At 38.9% G+C, this 20113-nt stretch overlaps 1 protein-coding gene across 2 annotated transcripts in view; it reads left to right on the top strand.

Moving 5' to 3' along the window:
- SH2D4B (SH2 domain containing 4B) overlaps window positions 1–19720 on the top strand; it is a 116144-nt gene extending 96424 nt beyond the window's left edge. For both annotated transcript variants that reach the window (XM_087764171.1, XM_009467803.2), the window contains 2 exons: window positions 13390–13610; window positions 17412–19720. In XM_087764171.1, coding sequence (XP_087620297.1) covers window positions 13390–13610; window positions 17412–17504 — 314 coding nt within the window. In that variant the 3' untranslated portion in view covers window positions 17505–19720. The remainder of the gene's footprint in view (window positions 1–13389; window positions 13611–17411) is intronic.
- Window positions 19721–20113: the final 393 nt, after the last annotated feature.

The raw sequence follows: 20113 nt of genomic DNA, 5'->3' as shown, positions 1-20113 counted from the left end.
TATACTGCTTTTATACGAGACATATTGATGAGCTTTATGGCTTTATGGCAATGTGGAGAAGGAAAGAATGCCTGACAATGACTCCTTTTTTTTTTTTTTTTCCTTTCTCCTAGGGATGAGCTTGGGAAAGTGGCACTGCTGATTTTCTCTTGAGTTTTAATGATTAAAAATTGCAGGCTTTTCATAATTTAGCTCATGACTGAATGTGCTGTTTTTCCCTCCTGGGTTTTTTGTATGGTTCTTGGAGATGCTCTGATAAAGGTGGGAGTACCCATAAAATGTGGTTATATAGATAGGGCTGCTTTGCTTTTGTTTGTCTTTTTATAGTCAATCTCTGCATCATGCAGCCTCCAGTGCAATTAACTCATGATTTAAGAGTCTTGTTCATTTTGCTACTTCTCACTTGGCTTGATGAAATTTGCCAGTACCTTCCTATTATCTAAGTAAATTGTTCCTTTTCTTCACTTAGTAAATCCAGTGGCTATGTTTCATAGATGTTTACAGCTATGACAAGAGTGGCACAGGAAAACTGCACTAGCACTTAATGTTGGTGTCTTATTTATTCCTTTTGATATGAAGTCATAGCATATTACAATTATCAGTAATTTATTACTATTATTATTAGAAAGCTTTTTGGCACCTGGTTGTCTCAGTCCAGTTTGTGTGGACAAGGGCCTCATTTCTTTAATTTCTCTATTTTGTGTACTCGGTTACATGATGGAAAAATGGGTATAATGGGTCACAAAACTGCCCCAGAATAAATGACTGCACAACATACAAGGCAAAAGCAAATCAAGCCCTAACTGTTTTGCCAGAGTTTATGTTGATTTATTATATCATTTATTCAGTATAATGTCATAGTCACAGCGTAGGCATTAAGAATTTCATGGGCACTAAATTAAATCCCCTGTTTTCCTCTAGAAGTGGTATATTCGTGATAGAGCATGCAAATGGTGGGGTAACCACAGAGAGCTTTTTTTAATGAACGTGCATTATTGCTCTCTCTGCTCTATACATCCTTAAATGTGGCCACGTTTTTAGAAGAGGGGCTGGTTACACAAAGGATCCAGTCTGCATTTGCAAACATAAATGATTGTTTGCCTAAGCATCCATGTATTCACAATCTGGAAGCATCAAAAATGATTTACATATCAATGCTGTAAGACTGTAAGTGAAACCATATATAAGTGGTTTTAGCATATTGTGTTTTTCTTATGTCAAAATGATTTGAGGACAGAAAGAAGCATCTTACTCCTTAAGAAACATCAATATATTAAAATGTGTCGTACAGAAGCAGAACCTGGTGCTAAAATAAATATATCGTATATTTTTTAGCATTTAATTTTTTAAATAGTGCTTATGGAATTAGATGTTTCGTGAAGTATTCCACCCTTCAGTCAGTAATGCTTATTTTGGAGCTAGTAAAATATGAATGCTGTTTTAAAGGATTGTATAGTTTATCCTTCTAGGTAGAAAGTTTTGTGCTTAACTTGTCTTTTTGTTGAGATTAAACACCTGTTGATTTGCAAGTACAAGTATTTCTTCTGGCACTGGTTTTCAAAGAAAGTCTTGGTGGTTAAACGAACATATATACTTGAGTGAAGGAAGAAGCAGCAAGCTGATAAAAATCTGATGAGATGTTTTTTTCAAAAGCACTCTCTGAGACCAACAGTAGTTTTAACGCTTGCAATTTTTCATACTCGTCTTTCACTTGCAGAAAGTGGGAAATGGTAACATTTACAGGCACTAAGTGAGCAGGTGTGTAGAGTTTCAAGTTCTAAATGCAGCTCGCATGGAAAATTAGAGAACTTGCACTCAATTCTGCTTTTAATGCCTTCAGCATTTAAAATGTCCAGTGATTGATGATTTTGAATTGCAAATAATTTCTACTTTTATATGAATATTTCTTTAAATTCTTTTTTTAAAGGAGTCTTTGATTCAAGAAAGAATTGCCCCTAACCTCACAAATTTTCTCAATTTCTGTGTGTTCAGGACTGTACCTCCCAACTCTCCTTCAGCAACTATCCATCAGCCAGTAATGGGCTCTTTGAAACCATGTCTCTGCAGGAATGTCATCCCAGCCAAGGCTGTTCAGTTGTAGTGCTGTTCCATGCACTGTTCTTGTCTTTGGTCCATGTGTTCCCCCTGGAGTGTCAGCTGGCAGTGCTGCCTCAGAATGGGTTGTACAAAGCCAGGAAGGGGCTACAAAGAGACTACCTTTAACTAATTCTTCTACTTTGCCTTTTTACAGAAATCTAAAGCAAACAAAACTCTCACTGTGGGCTTTATTTTGTTTTGTGCAATTGGTTTGGTAAAAGCTCAGTCTTCCTTGTTTTTTCATGTCTATGCTGCCCTCAGAAGTATTTAGGAGGAACAAGGACTTAGAATGGCTGGAGTTATGAGAACATAAATAGAACCCAGGAGGGCTTTTGCTGTCTCATCCTCTCCTCTCAGATGAGCTTCCTCATCTTTTTCCTTGATTTAGATCTCATTTGCATACCAGAAGATTTTCTCTCTCATTTTCAAATTCAGCAAAATTTGAGGATTTAGATGAGAAGTAACAAGGTGAGTAATGTAAACAAGTGAAGTGGTTTAAGAAGTGCTTGCAAATGATGCCCACAAGCTAGAATTTCCCTTTCTTTTTCTTCTGTTGCTTGCAAGACCAAGACTGAATGAATGTAAATATTTTGTCTGCCTCGAGAAAGGATGGTGAATACTGGTCACTAACCTGCTAAAAAACTGCCACGCTTTTCAATTTTCACACAAAACACAATATCAGTGACTATCGTACCAGAACAGATGTGTTTCTCTTTGCTAGACCAAGATCAGAGCTTAAATCAGCTTCTTTGCCCTGCAGTGTTTTTGTATTACACCACTGCACCGTTTCTAGCCCTGTCAGGCTGCTCCAGTGAGGTATTTCTGTGTGTGCTTTACTGATTAAGCAAATCTTAATGTTTCAGAAGATAGAGTAAGGTCGTAATATCTACTTTGCATGTGTCACATCACGCACCTATCACAAAAGTTTATTGATAGTCTGTGTAGTTAGCTATCTTTTTCACACATAACAGAAATAAAAATTCAATCCCATCTGTATTGTAAGGAGGTGAACGCATCCTACAGGAATAATATTTGTAACAAAGTTCCCTGTTTAGATTAGCGTACTGATATTTTCTCAAAGCGTGTTTGTTTCTTATTTGGAGTTTGCAGACATCCTCATGAATATGCTTATTTTCCATGCTATTTGCAAGAAATGTCAACTAGGTATAACAGCATCTAGGATGCTTATATAGGCCCGGAAGTATTTACTGATTCTTTTCAAAAAAAACAAACCCTTCTTATTTTCCTGTCATCCTATCAGCAAAGAAAAAAACATCATTATCAAGAATATTTGTACTATTCATGTAAGGCGTCCTATTTAGGTGCTTGGAACCTCCCTGTTGTGGATCTTCCATTGACTTTACTGGACCATGGAGGCTTCCAACTTTAGTCAGTGAAAACAGTACAAGATTAAATATTCCTGCCCCTAAATTTCTGTCAATTTACTGATCATACATGGTAAACTACACACAGAGAATGTAGTTTGAAAACCACTGAAAATGGAATGGTTAACTGTTCCATTTTTTTAAATGAACTTTTTTTCAGAAGCTGTCCAGATGAGAATAGAAAACTCACAAAAATTGAAGGGTAATAGCAGAGGTATAATGCAGGGATTTCAGGTCAGAAGAGCCCATCTCTAAAGAAAAAAATCAAGAAATACACATATGAGATAAAAGGCTAAAGGTCTTTTGTGCTACCTTTTCTCCTCTGATAGGTGACAATTAATAACATACAAAGAGAAGAGAGAGTTTGAAATCTTTATTTTCCTCCTGGCTAATGCATTCTATAGGCTGATCTGAAAGGAAGGAAGGAAAGAAACCAACACTGTGCTTTGAGGAGACATTAACAGAAAAATTTATAGCTCTGTTGTACCAGTGGTGTATTCAGAGAAGTAATGCAAACGCCTATCTTTTATGTGCTACACTGCTTGTTAGTGAATATGGTGTAAATATTTTGACAGTGAGTGTAAAGGGTTTTTACAGTACTTGATAGTTGGGATATAGAATGAACTTTAAAGGAGACAATAAAGGGGTATATTTTCTGCAGAGTGCATAGGGAATTAACCGTGAGCCACGCTGGCAACAATGGATGTAGCACATCTGATTTTCTGTAAACCTGAAGAAAAATACCCATTATAACCACATTAGTCGTGTAGATAGGATTTTCAAAGATTCCCAGGGGAATAAGCACCCATTTCCTTCAGAATTTTAGTATGTTTTTAATTGCTTTAAGGAATCTCAGCCTTAGGGAATTAAGAAAGCTTCTGAGGTCTGAGTTTTCTTTATTCTGAGAACTGCTTTATGCTGTCAGAACAGGGAGATGAATTCATATTACTAAAAAGAAAAAAAGAAAAAAGGAAAAAAAAGAAAAGGGAAAAACCCAACAAAACAGGCCTATATATTTTTACATATGATACTTTTCCATGGTGAATTTCTCCTGTGTATAGAGGCTCAAGATGTGAGGTGTCCTATGCACCACATAATTCTTCAAGGAGAGCTTGTTTAGGGAATGTTGCATTATCAATATGCCTCATCCTTGCCTGAAGGGATCTCTTGCCATCAGAAAAACTTTATTCCTCTGGGCCTTGGTTTTCTATACGTGTCTGTACGTAGCCCAGAGCATACTATCCATACTTAGCAAGGCCCACTGATGTGTTGTTTCCCAGTTCTGCATATATCTTAAATGTACCAGGATGGTTACAAAGGAGAGGACTGTTGAAGAGTGAGTAATGGTCTCCTCCTCACCTTTCAACAGCACAGATTTATCTCTATCTTAGGTATGTTACTGCATGCATTGCTTCTGAGCTTGTGCAGAAGAAAAGGTGGTGAATGTGGAACCCAGAAAGGTTTCTCCAGAGGCCCCCTAACCAGTGTCACTTCACTTTGCCTATGTAGCTCAGAGAGGAGGCTGCCGCCGTACCGACCACTGGGTACTCAGATAACCTATCTGTGACATGGCCAGTGTATTTCAAATGTGCATTTTACCTGTTGATTTCTAAATACATCCCAGCTTTGCCTCCCATTGCAGTTCTATGCAGGCAGGAAGGTTTTAGTTTATTTACTCATATTTTAGGTTTTGCTTTTTGTGATCTATTGCACATCTTTTCTCTATTCAGCACAGAGGCCTGTAGCCCCTTAGTAACATTTATGGATACTGTGCTATTTACTAGGACTTAAATCAGATTACCAACATGCAGCACACCATGAAATATCTGTGTTCTCACCAGCTGTAAGTAGGAAAAGCATTTCATAGGAACTCAGCACCCCTTGGCTCGTGGGCTCTTGCCATGACACTTGTGGCCAGGTTTTGAAAAAAAAAACACAAAAAACCAACAACAGTCATTGTACTGTTTTGAGGGTTTGGGGTTTTTTTTGTTTTTTTTTTGTTTGTTTGTTTGTTTTTTTTTTTTTAAAGCCTGGCCATTTATTTTGATGCCTAAATGGGAACAGAACTCTTTTGAAGATCTAGTCCCATGTGAGTTTATCCTGCATTAACAGCAGATGGTGAATAGCTTCAACAGCTTTGTTTCTATTACCAGCCATCTTTGATTTACTTCCTTGCTTTGCTTTTCAGTCTTTATTGCTTCTATTCTGAAACAGCAGAGGCAGAGCTGTTGTTATCCCTCAGCCATAGCTTTTCTCACACAATACTATTGATCTCTTCTTTCACTATTTATTTTGTTGTATTATCCAAAAAAGTATTGTGACTAAAAGGAAGGATGAGAGGATGAAACCTTTTTAACAGAGTGGCATGCTGTAAGATCCTATTGCTGCAAATATTTGTGCATGTATTTAATAGTGCATGCTACTCCTGCTGTAAATGCTGGAGAAATGATGAGGTATGACCTAGATATGTACATTATCCTTTGGCTATTTCAGTTGCAGATCAGTCCATAAACCACCATAACTGATAACAGTGTTCTTTAAATTATACGTGATGTCGATAGTCTCAAGGATGACATAAAGTATTCATTCTAGACATCACAGTTTTGTAGATTAATTGTGTCCTTCCCGATGAACAACCATAAGTATGTTCAGTCAGCTTAAGAGTCCACATACAGACTTGCACCTGTGGGAGAGGATTGAAAAAGTCAACCTGAGAAAACTATAGCTTTGAGTGATGTAGAGACTGCTTTTCCCTGAAAGCATAAACTATAGCTGCTCTAGTTCTTGCACTGCAGGGAAGCAATCACTTTATCTTCTCTGCTTTTATGATTTTGATCTTTTTCAGTGGTTGAAGGAGCTGGATTTTTCACCCTCTCCTAGACCAGAGCTGGTTGCTGGTGTCATGCATTTGAGCATTTGTTTCAAGCCCTTACTGTCCCACCTTATGGGATCGCAAAAAAGTCACATTTATTCTAAACCTTAGTTCCTCAGCTTCAGTTTTCATCTTTGCTTGTGTTTGTTCCTCCTGTATATCTTCCTTTGCTGTGGGCTCTGAAATCTATGACCCCCTCCATTAGGTTCATGGGCCAGTGTTCTTAGAAGCTGTCCTTGCACTTCCTGACAGTGGTTTATGTTAATGCTGGCATGCTAACGCAGGCTGTCAGCTCTTCCTAAACCATACTGGCTGCAGTTGGATTAATCCCTTCTGAATTTCTGTTTACTTTTCTGATTATTTCTTTCAAAACTAATTGCTTTTATTCATATTTTGGTCCCAAGTAGGTTGGGTCTTTACTTCCAGCTACATGATTTTTATTATTATAATGATGTAGGCAGAAAAACCTATAATGTCTTTTCCTCTCCTCAAACTGGAACTTTTCTGTTTTGATTAAAAATACCCAAGACCGTAAAATCGGTTCTATACAAATTTATTTTCAAGGTTTTATAGCGGTTTGTTCTGAAATTTGTTTCAGCTTTTTTGCAAGGTGAGGCGTAATCCAACTTTTGACTCTTAAATTAAGTCTCAGACAGAGGAAATTTATTTGGATTTTTTTGGGAAATTCAACAACCCCAGCTCCCTCAGCCGTTCCTCATAAGACTTGTGCTCTAGACCCTTCACCGGCTTCATGGCCCTTCTTTGGACACGCTCCAGCACCTTGATGTCCTTCTTGTAGTGAGGGGCCCAAAACTGAACACAGTACTCGAGGTGCGGCCTCACCAGTGCCGAGTACAGGGGCACTATCACCTCCCTGGTCCTGCTGGCCACACTGTTCCTGATACAAGCCAGGATGCCATTGGCCCTCTTGGCCACCTGAGCGCACTGCTGGCTCACGTTCAGGCAGCTGTCAATCAACACCCCCAGGTCCTTTTCCGCCAGGCAGCTCTCCAGCCACTCCTCCCCAAGCCTGTAGCGTTGCATGGGGTTGTTGTGATCGAAGTACAGGACCCTGCACTTGGTCTTGTTGAATCTCATACAGTTGGTCCCGGCTCAATGATCCAGCCTGTCCAGGTCCCTCTGTAGGACCTTCCTGCCCCACAGCAGATCGACACTTCCACACAGCTTGGTGTCATCTGCAAACTTACTGAGGGTGCATTCAATCCCCTCATCCAGATCATCAATGAAGATTTTGAACAGGACTGGCCCCAACACTGAGCCCTGGGGAACACCACTCATGATCGGCCACCAACTGGATTTGACTCCATTCACCACCACTCTCTGGGCTCGGCCATCCAGCCAGTTTTTAACCCAGCGTAGAGTGCACCCATCCAAGCCGTGAGCAGCCAGCTTCTCCAGGAGAATGCTGTGGGAGACAGTGTCAAAGGCCTTACTAAAGTCCAAGTAGACAACATCCACAGTCTTCCCCTCATCCACTAAGTGGGTCACCTTGTCATAGAAGGAGACCAGGTTAGTGAAGCAGGACCTGCCTTTCATAAAACCATGCTGGCTGAGCCTGATCCCTCAGTTGTCCCGCACGTGCCGCATAATGGCTGGCACTCAAGATGATCTGCTCCATGACCTTCCCTGGCACCGAGGTCAGGCTGACAGATCTGACTGTTGAGATCTGCCTGTATAATTGGACAAATATAGTCCTTTACATTATTCGGGAGTTATCTGCTAATTCCTTATAGTTCCTTGTGTTTACTCATTTATTTATTGTTTACACTTGCTCTAGGTGTAATGTGTCTGTATGACCTTTAGCATGTGAATTATTCATGTAATGTTTGCCAGGAATATTTGTATTCACATGGGCTTTGATCTAATCCCATTGAAAACAAAAGAGATACTGGTATTGGCTTCTCTGTGTTTTGGATCCTGCTCCTAATTTTGATTGGTGACCTAAGTCACACGCTTCCCTGGTGAGATGTCTTAAGTTGTATAAACAGGATGAGTCTCTTTCCTCTTCATTGATTACCTGTGAATATTCATAATTGTTCAACAAATCAATTTTGCATGAAATAGAAGGCTTTTCATAATGGTCATGAAAGCACTTTTGGCATTAATGCTCTCATTAACATTTATTCATGCCAGTATTTGTGACGCTTCTGCTCTGTGAGTAAAACCTCACGCACTAGTGTTTGAGATCAAGCTAATGAAAAAATATGAAAAGAGAAAACATCAGCTAAGCAAATAGCTTCTATTGCAGAAGGGTAAATGAACGCTTCTGGGCTGTGTTTGTACCTGCTGTCCCTCTAATCTTAGTCGACCTCTTGGCATATATAAATGCACATATGCATATTAAAAATATATTGATCAACAAAGGCCAAATTATCTGTAAATATCGACATTGTTATTATACATGGTACATTAGATCACTGGTGGATTACAACAATGGACATGATGTAACTTTATCTGTATAATAAAAAAAAATAAAATGTTTGGACTTCTAGTATATCGTTTTGTCTTGTTGGCAAAGTTTATCAGCTTTTCTAGTTTGTATTCATGCTTGTTATGGCATTTTCTTAGCAAATATTTATGTATTTCATCTTCTGAGTTTCAGTCAAGGATGTATGTAGGATAATGCTGAGAGAAGAGTGGGAAGCTGAAGTGTCATTGCATAATATTTCAGAATAGCATTTTCTGCTATTAAGGTTGCTGTAAACTTGGAAGGCAGCATCAAGATTTCTTAGCCGTGCCTACTAAATTCATAATGGACCCTTCAGTTTCCACGTGAACTTAATATACTCTAAATGTTAGGATGTTCTTTTTCCTTTTTGGAAGATTGGTGGCAGTAAAAAGAACATAATTACAACAAAAATGTTAAGACTTGCCTGTCATCTACAAATTGTCGTTACAGGCACTGTATTTAAAAACGAAGCTGTTAATTAGGAACGTGTCAGTTGATGATGAACGTCCTATGATTTGAAATAACGGTCTTCCAAAATGTTATTTTCTTGCTAAGAATCCAAAATGTGACTATGTATAAGCATTGCAAAACTAGAATGTTTAAAGTGGACAGATAGATGCATGTAACATGATAGATGCATGCAGTGAATTTGAAGGGCAGGGGGCTAAAACTCAAGCCAGCTGGCAGAGTTTCCATGCTTTCAAGAGGAGTTAGTTAAACCTTTGATTCTCTCCCAGTCAAAACCCTACTGCTCTTTTACAGTTTGTTATAGACAACAGCAGTTTGTATACTCTGAGAGAAATTATTTGGCATGACATGTAGAAGATGTGAGTTTCAGTGGGGTAGCTAACTGCTGTCCAAACGCACTATTGTGTATTTAGCCACACAACAAGTTAAAATTATGATACTGATGACAGATTGATTAATTGTGAGGTATTTATTTAAATGACTGATTTGCAGAGTTGTGCTTACGTGAAAGGATTACTGCTTTTGACACAGCGTTGCTTTACACCAAGTGAAGGTGTTGCCTTTTTTCTTTTCTTTTTTTTTTTTTTTAAGAGATTAGCAAGAATTAGAGAGAGGGGAAAATTAGCTTTCAAAGCATCAGTGGTTTCTTTTCCAGATAATATTTCCAATTAATACCCTAACTAGCACAAATAAGAGCATCGGTGATTCTAAACCTCTTACCAGAGCCTTGGGAAACCAAAGTTTCTTAACTTCAGTTCAAACAATTTAAAATGTTCATGTAGGGGTTTCACAGATGTTGTTTATTTCTCTACAGCCATCTCAGGAGTGAGCAGTGCCACTCTTTTTCTAGTTGTCTTGAGAACAGTATAATGTTTTTTAAAGGGTGGAGGGAGACTTTCATTGCTGCAGTCACCACCCACTGAAGAATTGAACCAGAGAAAAATAAAATAACCTGGAGGCAGAGAGAGGGAGGAGGTGGTGGGGAGAGATGGTTTCTCATGAGCTGTTAACAGAATCAGGAGAGAAAAAGGGAAGAAAGCAGCTGGCTGATAATTTATTACACCATCTTTAGCAGAAAAGAGAATTAAAACAAAAAAGAACTTGGCCGTGAGCGATGTAGCATTTCTCACCTACTCAATGATATAAAGTGCCCAGAACAAAAATAAGGTCTGGCAAAGAAGATAACATCATGTGGAAGCCTGCAGTGTTTTAGCTCTACTGGTGGGAGTTGAGAGCAGGTGAACAGATTGTTTAGCATTAAACTAATCAATGCTAAATGAATTTCCTATTATATGCCTGATAGTGATGGTCATTCAAACCCTAGAAATATCCTAAGAATAATGTTCACCATATAATACAAACCCTCTTTTTTTACAATCCTCTTTTTAAACAAACCCTCTATTTTTATAGGTGCTAAATTGTCTAGGCCACCTCATTCCTTAGCAGGGCTGCATAACAGTTCTGACACTGCTTAGTGAAAGGGTAGTTGTAACAGCACCCAATTCCTATCCCAAAAGTTACCAGCATGGTTTCGATCTAGAATTACAGTTTATATATTGATTATTGGAATTAATGTAGTATTTGCTGGTGACAGAACTGTTTATCCTTTCCCGTATCATTGAATGCTCTGAGCTTGTTAGTGTGGCTCATCTACATGTATTTCTGGCAGAGATTTGTCAAGGAAGTAGGCATCATAATCACTAATAAAACCTTTCATTGTATATTTAAATTAGGGCAATTTGAGAGAAGACTGGATAATCTGCCTTAACAATTCGTGATTTCAGAATCAATTTTTGTGTAATTCTTGGCATGTGGCACCTGGTATTGCAATCTAGTGATACAGCTTCACATAATATGCTGTATCATAAGGATTCATATTAGTACTATCTTTTCATTTGAACAGAGTTCAAGAATTTTTGACAGTTCATCTGGGAATTCTTCCAATAAAACTGTTTTTAGTTTTGTAAAGTGCAGTAATTGACACTGTTGGCTGAGCAGTTGCATGCTGTTTCTAAACAAATGCATATGTTTGCATGTTTACTGCCAGTTTTGCATGTCTGGTGCAAAGATGATGTAATATCCTCCAGAAAAGAGAACCGTACGTCATTCAGCAGAGTATATATGTGTATGTTTCTTCTTAGTACTGAGGATATTTCAGTAGGGACCTCTGAGCCCCACTGAGATTGAGCCCTTGTCGTGTTCCTCATTGCACCAAGTAAAACTGTAAAAGAAATTCATTGCCTCAAAGTAGACAAAAACCGTAAGAAGCAGATGCTTTTCTATCTTTCCTTACATCACAAAGTGCTTGCTTTTAGGATCCAGACCTCCTCAGTCCCTTCCTATGTCACCCAGAGGCATAATTTTCCTTGTGGGCTTAACTAGAGCATCCCAAACTTTGGTCTTTCAGGAAGGCCCTTCTTTGTATGAATTGGTAATCCCTGGGCTATGGTTATTATTACACTAAAACAATGTGGCTTTTCAGTACTTGGACTTCATGGAACTCTCACTAGGACATGTGAGGATTCTATGGTGACAAGCAGTTCCATTAAATATTACATGTATTGTTTTGAGAAAGTTTAGCTTCACAGAGAGTAACTTTGGAACATGTACATCTATTATTTATTGACATTTGTGCCATGTTCACATTCAGGATGGCCTAATTCAACATCTGTTCCTGATTAAAGCGAGCATCTGGTATTTCACAGGTAATTATGAGACATGAGCATACTGTCCTCTAGGCCTACCAGACAAATTGGAACCAGGCTCTCTAGGTGGATGGGAAGACCTGGTTCAGTGCTGGGTGCAATTCTGATCACACTTTTTACATGGGGTGTGATCAGAATAGGGTTTATCTGTTACATGCTGTTTGCAAGCAGAAGTACCAGCAACTTCAGTGTTGTGTCCTAGGATCAGAAAGAAAAAAGAGAGAGGAAGATTTTTCCAACACCGAAGATTAAAATGGGAAAGTTCTTGAACACTCTACTGTTGTTAAACTTTACCCCTTGCTTACTCTGAAAATCTGAATTTATGATCCTTCTTTTGCCCTGACAAATAAAGTTTGTCATATAGCAAAGGAATTAATTCACCTATAAAGCAACTGCTTCGTGACCAGCATATGGGGAGAGAATTTGTTCCCTGATTGAGTTTGTCCAGAGAGGTAAGTTGGCTCATAGACAAAATGACCAGAGGATGACAGTTATGTACTGCAAGAAACCCCAACTAATTTTGTCTTCTCTTGTCCCGGAGCAAGGTGCATAACTCGTTATTGTTCATTATGAATTGTAAAGACTAGCTCACTTCTGGTCAGCAAATACAGTATTCAGTCTCTCCGTTGCGTTGCTACTCTGTTTAGTTCATGGTTACAGGTTTTAACTAGAGGAGACTATTACTCTGATATTAAGCCTGAAATGTCCCAGAAGGAAAGGACTGGTTTTTTTTCTTTTGATCTTGTTTTCCTATGTGACAATGTTCCTTAAAAATGCAAGCCTGTGAATAAGTAATCTAACATACCCATCTCTGTTAGCAGCTCTGTTAGTGGCAGGATTTGATTTCTTTGTGCTCCAATTTATCTATATGCATCTATGGATGTGTGTGTGTATGGATGTACAAAAGCAGACAAATGCTTTTTCTCCTGGCATGTGCTTTGTGTTCCTTCTTTAGGACCTATAAAACAGTTGTAAGGCAACACAGTCAGAAGTACTGCAATACAATTGCAAATATCAGCAATGTATTGCAAATTCAAATTGCGATGCCAAACCACACTAGTCTGCTAAATGATCACTTGTACAGAATTTGCTGGTCTGATAGGCCAGTTGCGTTTATGCATTTCCTTTGAAAAAGCAGTAAGGATGGGAAAAAGCAATTGTTAATCAGCTAGTTAAAAAGCATATCCCACCAGACTCCATCAAAACTCTTACAGCTATCCTTCAGAAGCAAATAGCATAAATGTTGTCTCCATAGCTCTAACTCCTCCTATAAACATTTCAATCTTGAGAAGTTGTGCCATTTTAATTTCACTTCTGCTCTGTATTTGTTGCATTTCATTTACTCTGACAGACCTGTTATCTGCATAAGCATGTGGGTTTTTTTCTTGCCAGGTATTATCAGCCGCCAAGAGGCAGAAGAGTTATTGATGAATAAATCTGAAGGAACATTCCTGGTGCGAGTCAGTGAGAAAATCTGGGGTTATGCGTTGTCTTATCGCCAGCAAAGTGGGTTCAAACACTTCCTGGTTGATGCTTCGGGGGATTTCTACAGCTTCTTGGGTGTAGATCCAAACCGACATGCAACACTGACAGATCTTATTGATTTTCACAAGGTAACACTTGCTAGGTAGAGATCAATAGCTGAGCAGAATGGATTAATAATTTAAAGAGGAACCATGTAATTTGAAACCACACTGGAAAGTAGAAGCAACCATAGTGGGGAAAAGAATACACATGTATATTCTACAGTAAGCCTAGCTTTAACATTTATAGTTTGTGTCTTTTGTTGCAGTGAATCAGAAGGCTTTTCCCTTTCTTTCAATTGCTTCAGCATGTATTTGTGTTCCCTTCTAAGCAGATTCTTACGCAATGCGAGCTCTCCTGGGCTAAAAACGGACTAATAAGGGCTGACAGAGATAACACTTTTTAAGCCTCTTTGCTGTGCAAAATTGGATTGGAAATACCATAGAAAGGTCTTTCAATGAAATTTCAGCATTTTTTGACCTTTGATGTGAGGGCTGTAACGTGCAAAAGCAAAGGAGTGGGGCCCTGCAGTAAAGAAGGGAACACACAGGGGTTCTCTTCTAGGAATGTGCTAAGCGCCATTCTTTATTATCCAAAACAATCTTACACGATTAATTTACTACTCATCTTTGACTTTAGATGGGTTTGAATTACTTTGCCTCTAACTTGTGTTTCTTGTTGCCAGGCTGTGACTAAAGAGTAGCACTGTTTCAGATAGCATAGGTTGTTTTCACCATCTTGCATCTCTCATCATCTTGTGTCTCTCCCCATCTTGATCAGTTTTAATTCTGCTCTTTTCTTAGCCACCCTTACAATTTCTCTTCATCACTTTTCTAGTTCCCTTTCCTTTTTTATCCTTTTCTCACTCTTGTCTCAAACTAATTCTGTTCATTTTTTCTCCTCCTTTTCTTCACAGCTTTTAACTTTTTCAGTATTCAGTCTCACAGATACTAAGCAGAGATTATTTTTCTTCTAATTTCCCTTTTCTTTAAACCCTTTCTTTTATTTCAGCTAGTTTGCAACATCTCTTCGGTCAAACCTGCACACTATTCTTCCAGCTGTAATCCTTACATTTCAGTTGTTATTAGCAGTACAGTAGAAGTCAATTATTTTGGATTTTATTGGTTTAACAAAAAGAAGTTGAGTTTCTCAGAATGTACATTACATGAAGGAACAGAGATCATAATGTGCTATCCTTCATAAAAACATAGTTGTTCACTTCCTAAATAGGATTTTTACGTTCCCAAACAAAGAAAAAAAAAATCAAGGGCAGAAAATCCCAAACTCATTCAGGTCCACTGAATATTATTAATTTGTTCTGAAAGTTAGATTTTGGTTGGCCTCCTCTCCCTCACCTTCTTTCTCCCATCTTAGCTACTGGCATGTGTGCACACAGAGGTGGCTTTATTTTAAGATCAAATAAAAAGTTAAGACAAATGAGGTTTGCCTTAGTGTGCCCCCACAGATCACTATGACATTATATTTCCATATGGGAGGATAGTAGGTGTCACATTTGACCAAAAAACACCTCCTTCCCTAATGTGATGTGATCCCCTCTCTCAATGGCCACCTTGGAAGCCAAAACCCACCACACCCTTCTTCCTCTATCCCAGTTTTTATTGCTAAGCATGACATTATATGGTACGGAATGTCCTTTTGCCCTGTTTGGGTCAACCAACTGGGCTGTGTCCCCTCCCAACTTCTTGCTTATCCCCAGCCTACTCACTGCCAGCAGGGTCTGAGTGGGAAGAAGAGAAAGCCTTGATGCTGTGCAAGAACTGATCAGCAATAGCCAAAACATTAGTGTGTTATCAACACTGTTTTAGCCACAAATTCAAAACGCACCACCATACAGACTGCTGTGAAGAAAGTTAACTCCATCCCAGCCATACTCAGTACAACTGGGAAGAGTCTAACCAGGGCCTTGTGAGGGAAGGAAAAGCACACATACAACACCTCAAACGGAGATCATCAGGTATTGGATGTACGAGCTCTGGCTAAAGTAGTATCCCCTGTGCTCCTGGAGAGGGGTGATTGTGACAACCAATTCCAACCATCTCTGCTCCAGCTATGTTCCTATATTTTCATCACAGCTCATCCTAGGCAATCACTGTACTAGAAACACATCTATTTACAGACAGCAGCAGGGCACTTGTCAGAAGCAGAATGGCTTTTAGTTCCTGACATTTAAAAAAAGAAAAAAGTTTTCTTAGGTGTCCCCTGATAATTGTTAATAGCTCCCCCTGTAGTAAGCCTGTCAGAGAAACTGGTTCACCTTTAATGTCACCACACAATTCTCTTTTAACTGTCTAGCTTAATGGCTATATTAAAACTGGTCTCTTTGGCAATCACGTCAGGAGGCATCTTATCCTGTCTCCTCATATGGTTTTCTTTGAAGCTTTTCTGCCTGCCCTTTCTGGTGAAGTACATTGTCAAGAGTCCCAAAGCCTTCTGGTAACCAACTGTGCAATCTTTATGTAAATGGTTGCACTGCGGGCACGCTTTCTCTTGCGGCTATTGCTGTATTGTTTGGAAAAGTTGCTGCTTCCTTAGGACTATTTTTGGCAAGAGTATACTTCCCCACCCCAAAAGTTTCATGGACTTCTCTTTAAGGATCCTTTTCACTTCCCACCAAAATGAGCAGGGCTGGCATAACTGGCATAACTACTTTTTTAGTGCTTATACTTACTCATCTAAAACTGCTTCATTTTGATTTTAAAAAATTAAGAAGAGGTCACTCAAGCAACTCAGCTGACAGATACAAGGGGGTGGTAACCATTAGCTGGAAGAACAAATTTCTTACAGAAGAGGGTGTGAGTGTGCATTTTCTCTTGTTACTATTTGCATTTAAATAGTATGTGGAAAACAGTAATAACATATCCAAGATCATTGCTAAATCTTTGTATTTACTTCCTCATAACCTTCTCAAAAGCATTTAATTTGAGTAGTAACTTTCTGAACTTATTCTCAGTCTGATGTAGTGATTGGGAAGGAACCACAACTGGGAGCCTGCATGTGTTCTGAGGAAATCAGGCACAAAATTTCCATTGAATTTCAATAGAAACTAGATAAGTTTTGAAAATGTTAGGCCCATATATATATCTCCATAACTTGGATTTAAACTTTCAGATGAAGCATTGCTATTTTAGTCAATATAATTCTGGATTCTGGCTCATTTTGGTGCATCTATAAATCTTAAACTTCTACAGAAATAAAAATGAATTATCAGTACTCTAGGAATAAGTGCAAAGACCAAGTTCTCTACTTTTCCAGTAAGTTTTTTTGTATTCATCTTGGTAATCAATTACTGGAATGACAGACTTGGCATGTGGGTATTTAATTAATGAGAATAGGTGCTATTTGTAAAGACTGTCTTTACCCTAGCAAGGTTAATGTCTTTCACCTGTCTGTAATCAGTCAGAAAGCTGTGTCTGTTTTGTGTGAGCACTCAACATTGAGCTCTTGCTTAATCTGCCTGGGGAAGCTTCTTTCATCCCAATGACTACGGAAGTAGCATAAGACTGGCACATGTCTGTTAAATTAACCCTCGAGAACATCCTTTATGGGCATCTGTAGCTGTTTTTCTTAAGTGGTGTAGCAACTTACAGGTAGTACCAATCACTGCCTTTTTTTGTACACCAACTGTTTGATTTCAGTGTTTGCTACTAGCACAAGTTACTACTGGCATAAGTACAAGATAAACAAGAAGAAAATGAATAGTTGATAGGATCCCTTTGCTGGTCTGTGCTTATTTTATCAAACGTTTATTCATAATCGGTTACCAATTACAGTGGAGTGATGGTCTTTATTACTATCACTTGCTTTTCTTAGAAGACAGGGAAAGGCTTGGACATCTATGAATGATATTTTGATTGGTTTTATCTTTCTAGGAAGAAATCATAACATCCTCAGGCGGGGAGCTACTACTGGAGCCATGTGGACAGCAGAAGAATCCACCAGACTACAGCCCTTTATTTGAATAACTGATCCAGGACTAACAGGAATGCATTCTGGAGTAGTAGTAATAGCTAGCTACAAACATAAACACTGAAAGGTAGTTAACAAACTTCCAAAGCCACTGGTCTTGTGGCCAAAAAGTATCCTCATTAGAAGGCCCAAACTATTTCTGTTTTGCATCTGAATTATATCATCATTCATATAGCTAACATTTTTAAAGGTGAGAAATTACTGGCAAATTACAAATGAGTACAATTCCCAGAAATTTTTCGACGGATTGTGGCCAATTGCACTGAACGCTAAGTTCCCATCTTCATTTCCTTAATGTCTGAGATTGAAAATGCAAAATGCAGCAAGAAGTATGGGTGGGAACTATTCATAGAGTGTTGTATGAAGTACCAATATTGGTGAACAGATTATTTTTTCCAAAGCAAGGTTTGTCAGTTTCTGTTGACAATCTCATTACTCAGTGGTGCACTTTGGATAACAAGAGAAGCAGTCTTAAAATGTCCTTTTGCAGTTTGTGATTGCTTAAATGGTTAGGTGTAGCTGGAAACTTGCCACTGTGCTTTTGAATTCAGGCCTACAAAGTTCACCACAGCCAAGACAGAATAAGGTCATTCACATTTTATTTACAATTTCATGCAGTCCAACAGCCTTGGAAAGAATTTTACTCCTGTACAGGAAGTGGTCAGTTTATTCTAAACTAGTTATTCTAATGAAAGCAGTTTGATTTGCAGCAACACAACTCCTCTCACTGGCCTTGTCATGTTTTCTGCTTTCTGATGTGCAAGATACCTGCTGGTTCCTAGCTTTACTTTGCTATAGGACAAGATATTTTCCTTAGCTGAGCTATGAGTGAAGGTGGGGGTGGTATATTTATCCATAGAAAAGGTACAACTAATTACATTATCATCATGCTATTTCATGTTTAAAAAAAAAAGATGCACGCAATGTGTGCTTGATCCATGTGTTACACATATTAAACCCCATGAAAATAGACCTGTAGGCTAGACCTATGGAGCAGTTGCTTAGTGTTTGGACTATAAAAAGATCTCATCACTGTAGTTAATTTGCCCTCCTGAAATTTGTGTCTTAGCAGTCCTTGCACTCTGGGCTGTCACACGGTATAGATGTAGTCCTGCATTTTCACTGGTAAGCTGGATACTACTGAGGCAGCCAATTCAGGAAATGGAGTGAAAGAGTTGCAGGACTGTTACTATTACCTTCCTGTGCTCCTTGCTCTGTTCCCATGAATGGCCAGGTAGAAACTGCTGGGTAAAGAAGTGTTCTTTTCAGCTCCAAACATTCATTTTGTAGGGCAGTATTTCAAATAACAGGGTTGTGACAGTTTTGCACTGCTCAGCTGTGCACCCCCCACTACAAGAAAGACATTGAGGTGCTGGAGCGTGTCCAACGAAACTGGTGAAGGGTCTAGAGAACAAGCCTTATGAGGAACGGCTGAGGGAGCTGGGGTTGTTTAGTTTGGAGAAGAGGAAGCTGAGGGGAGACCTTATTGCTCTCTACAACTACCTGAAAGGAGGTTGTAGTGAAGTGGGGGTCGGTCTCTTCTCCCTAGTAACAAGCAATAGGATGAGAGGAAACGGCCTCAAGTTGCACCAGGGGAAGTTTAGGTTGGGTATTAGGAAAAACTTCTTCACCGAAAGGGTGGCCAAGCATTGGAACAGGCTGCCCAGGGAAGTGATCCAATCACAGTCCCTGGAAGTGTTCAAAAAACATGTGGATGTGGTGCTTAGGGACATGGTTTAGAGGTGGACCTGGCAGTTAGGTTAACGGTTGGACTCTATGATCTTGGAGGTCTTTTCCAACCTTAATGGTTCTATGATTCTATGATTTGTTTCAAGAGAGAAGTGGGACATGAGGGAAGTAGTTGTGTTCCTATTGGTTAGTCTCATAGTCATGCCTTTAATAAACAGTTTCTCAGTACTTTTTTCATGTGATGTGTATTTTGAAACGCAAAGTGGACCAATCTGTATGTGTTACTGTACCTCCATGGTTAATTTTTTCCTGGGAATTTCTGAACACATAGGAAAGGCACACTGAGTGTATTTCTATATGCTACTGCTTTGGGCAGTCTCTGATTTCTTATGCGGTTCTCTTCTAAATCCCAGTGTAGACTTCCCTCACAAACCCCATGTAAATCCACCTCTGCTCAAATAGTCATTTCTCCTTCCTCACTGTTACCTTCTATACTTTGTCTGACCTAGATGGTAAGCTCGTCTGGGAAAATAAACTTGTCTTGTCCAAGCTTATAAAGCACACTATACATTTAAGGTGCTACAATAATAATAAATACCTGTGGTAATAATAGCAACAATTTTTTCATAATTTTTCATAATAGCCCATATTAAAGTACAGATTTTTGCACACAAACTTCATTGTTGTTCAGGAAAATTTTCTTATGTTAGCATTGCTTTTTGTGTGATTTAATCCATCAGTGTTTGTGACCCATGAAAAGAAAATTCTAATGAACTTTCCACGGAGACTTAGCTGGACAGTTGCTGTATCTTGGGACACTGACTCAGGAGGTTTTAAATAGTTACAGTTAGCACCTCATAACAAAGCAAATCAGGGCACAGCAAATAAGCAATGCTTATTAGCTGGAGCAGCTGTT

Source organism: Nipponia nippon, unplaced genomic scaffold, assembly GCF_047370975.1.
Source record: "Nipponia nippon isolate SJK-2023a ecotype South Korea unplaced genomic scaffold, ASM4737097v1 scaffold_3, whole genome shotgun sequence".
In the NCBI taxonomy this organism is placed as follows: Eukaryota; Metazoa; Chordata; class Aves; order Pelecaniformes; family Threskiornithidae; genus Nipponia; species Nipponia nippon.
The sequence above is the reverse complement of the archived record's forward strand: the minus strand, read 5'-3'. Positions and strand labels throughout refer to the sequence as shown.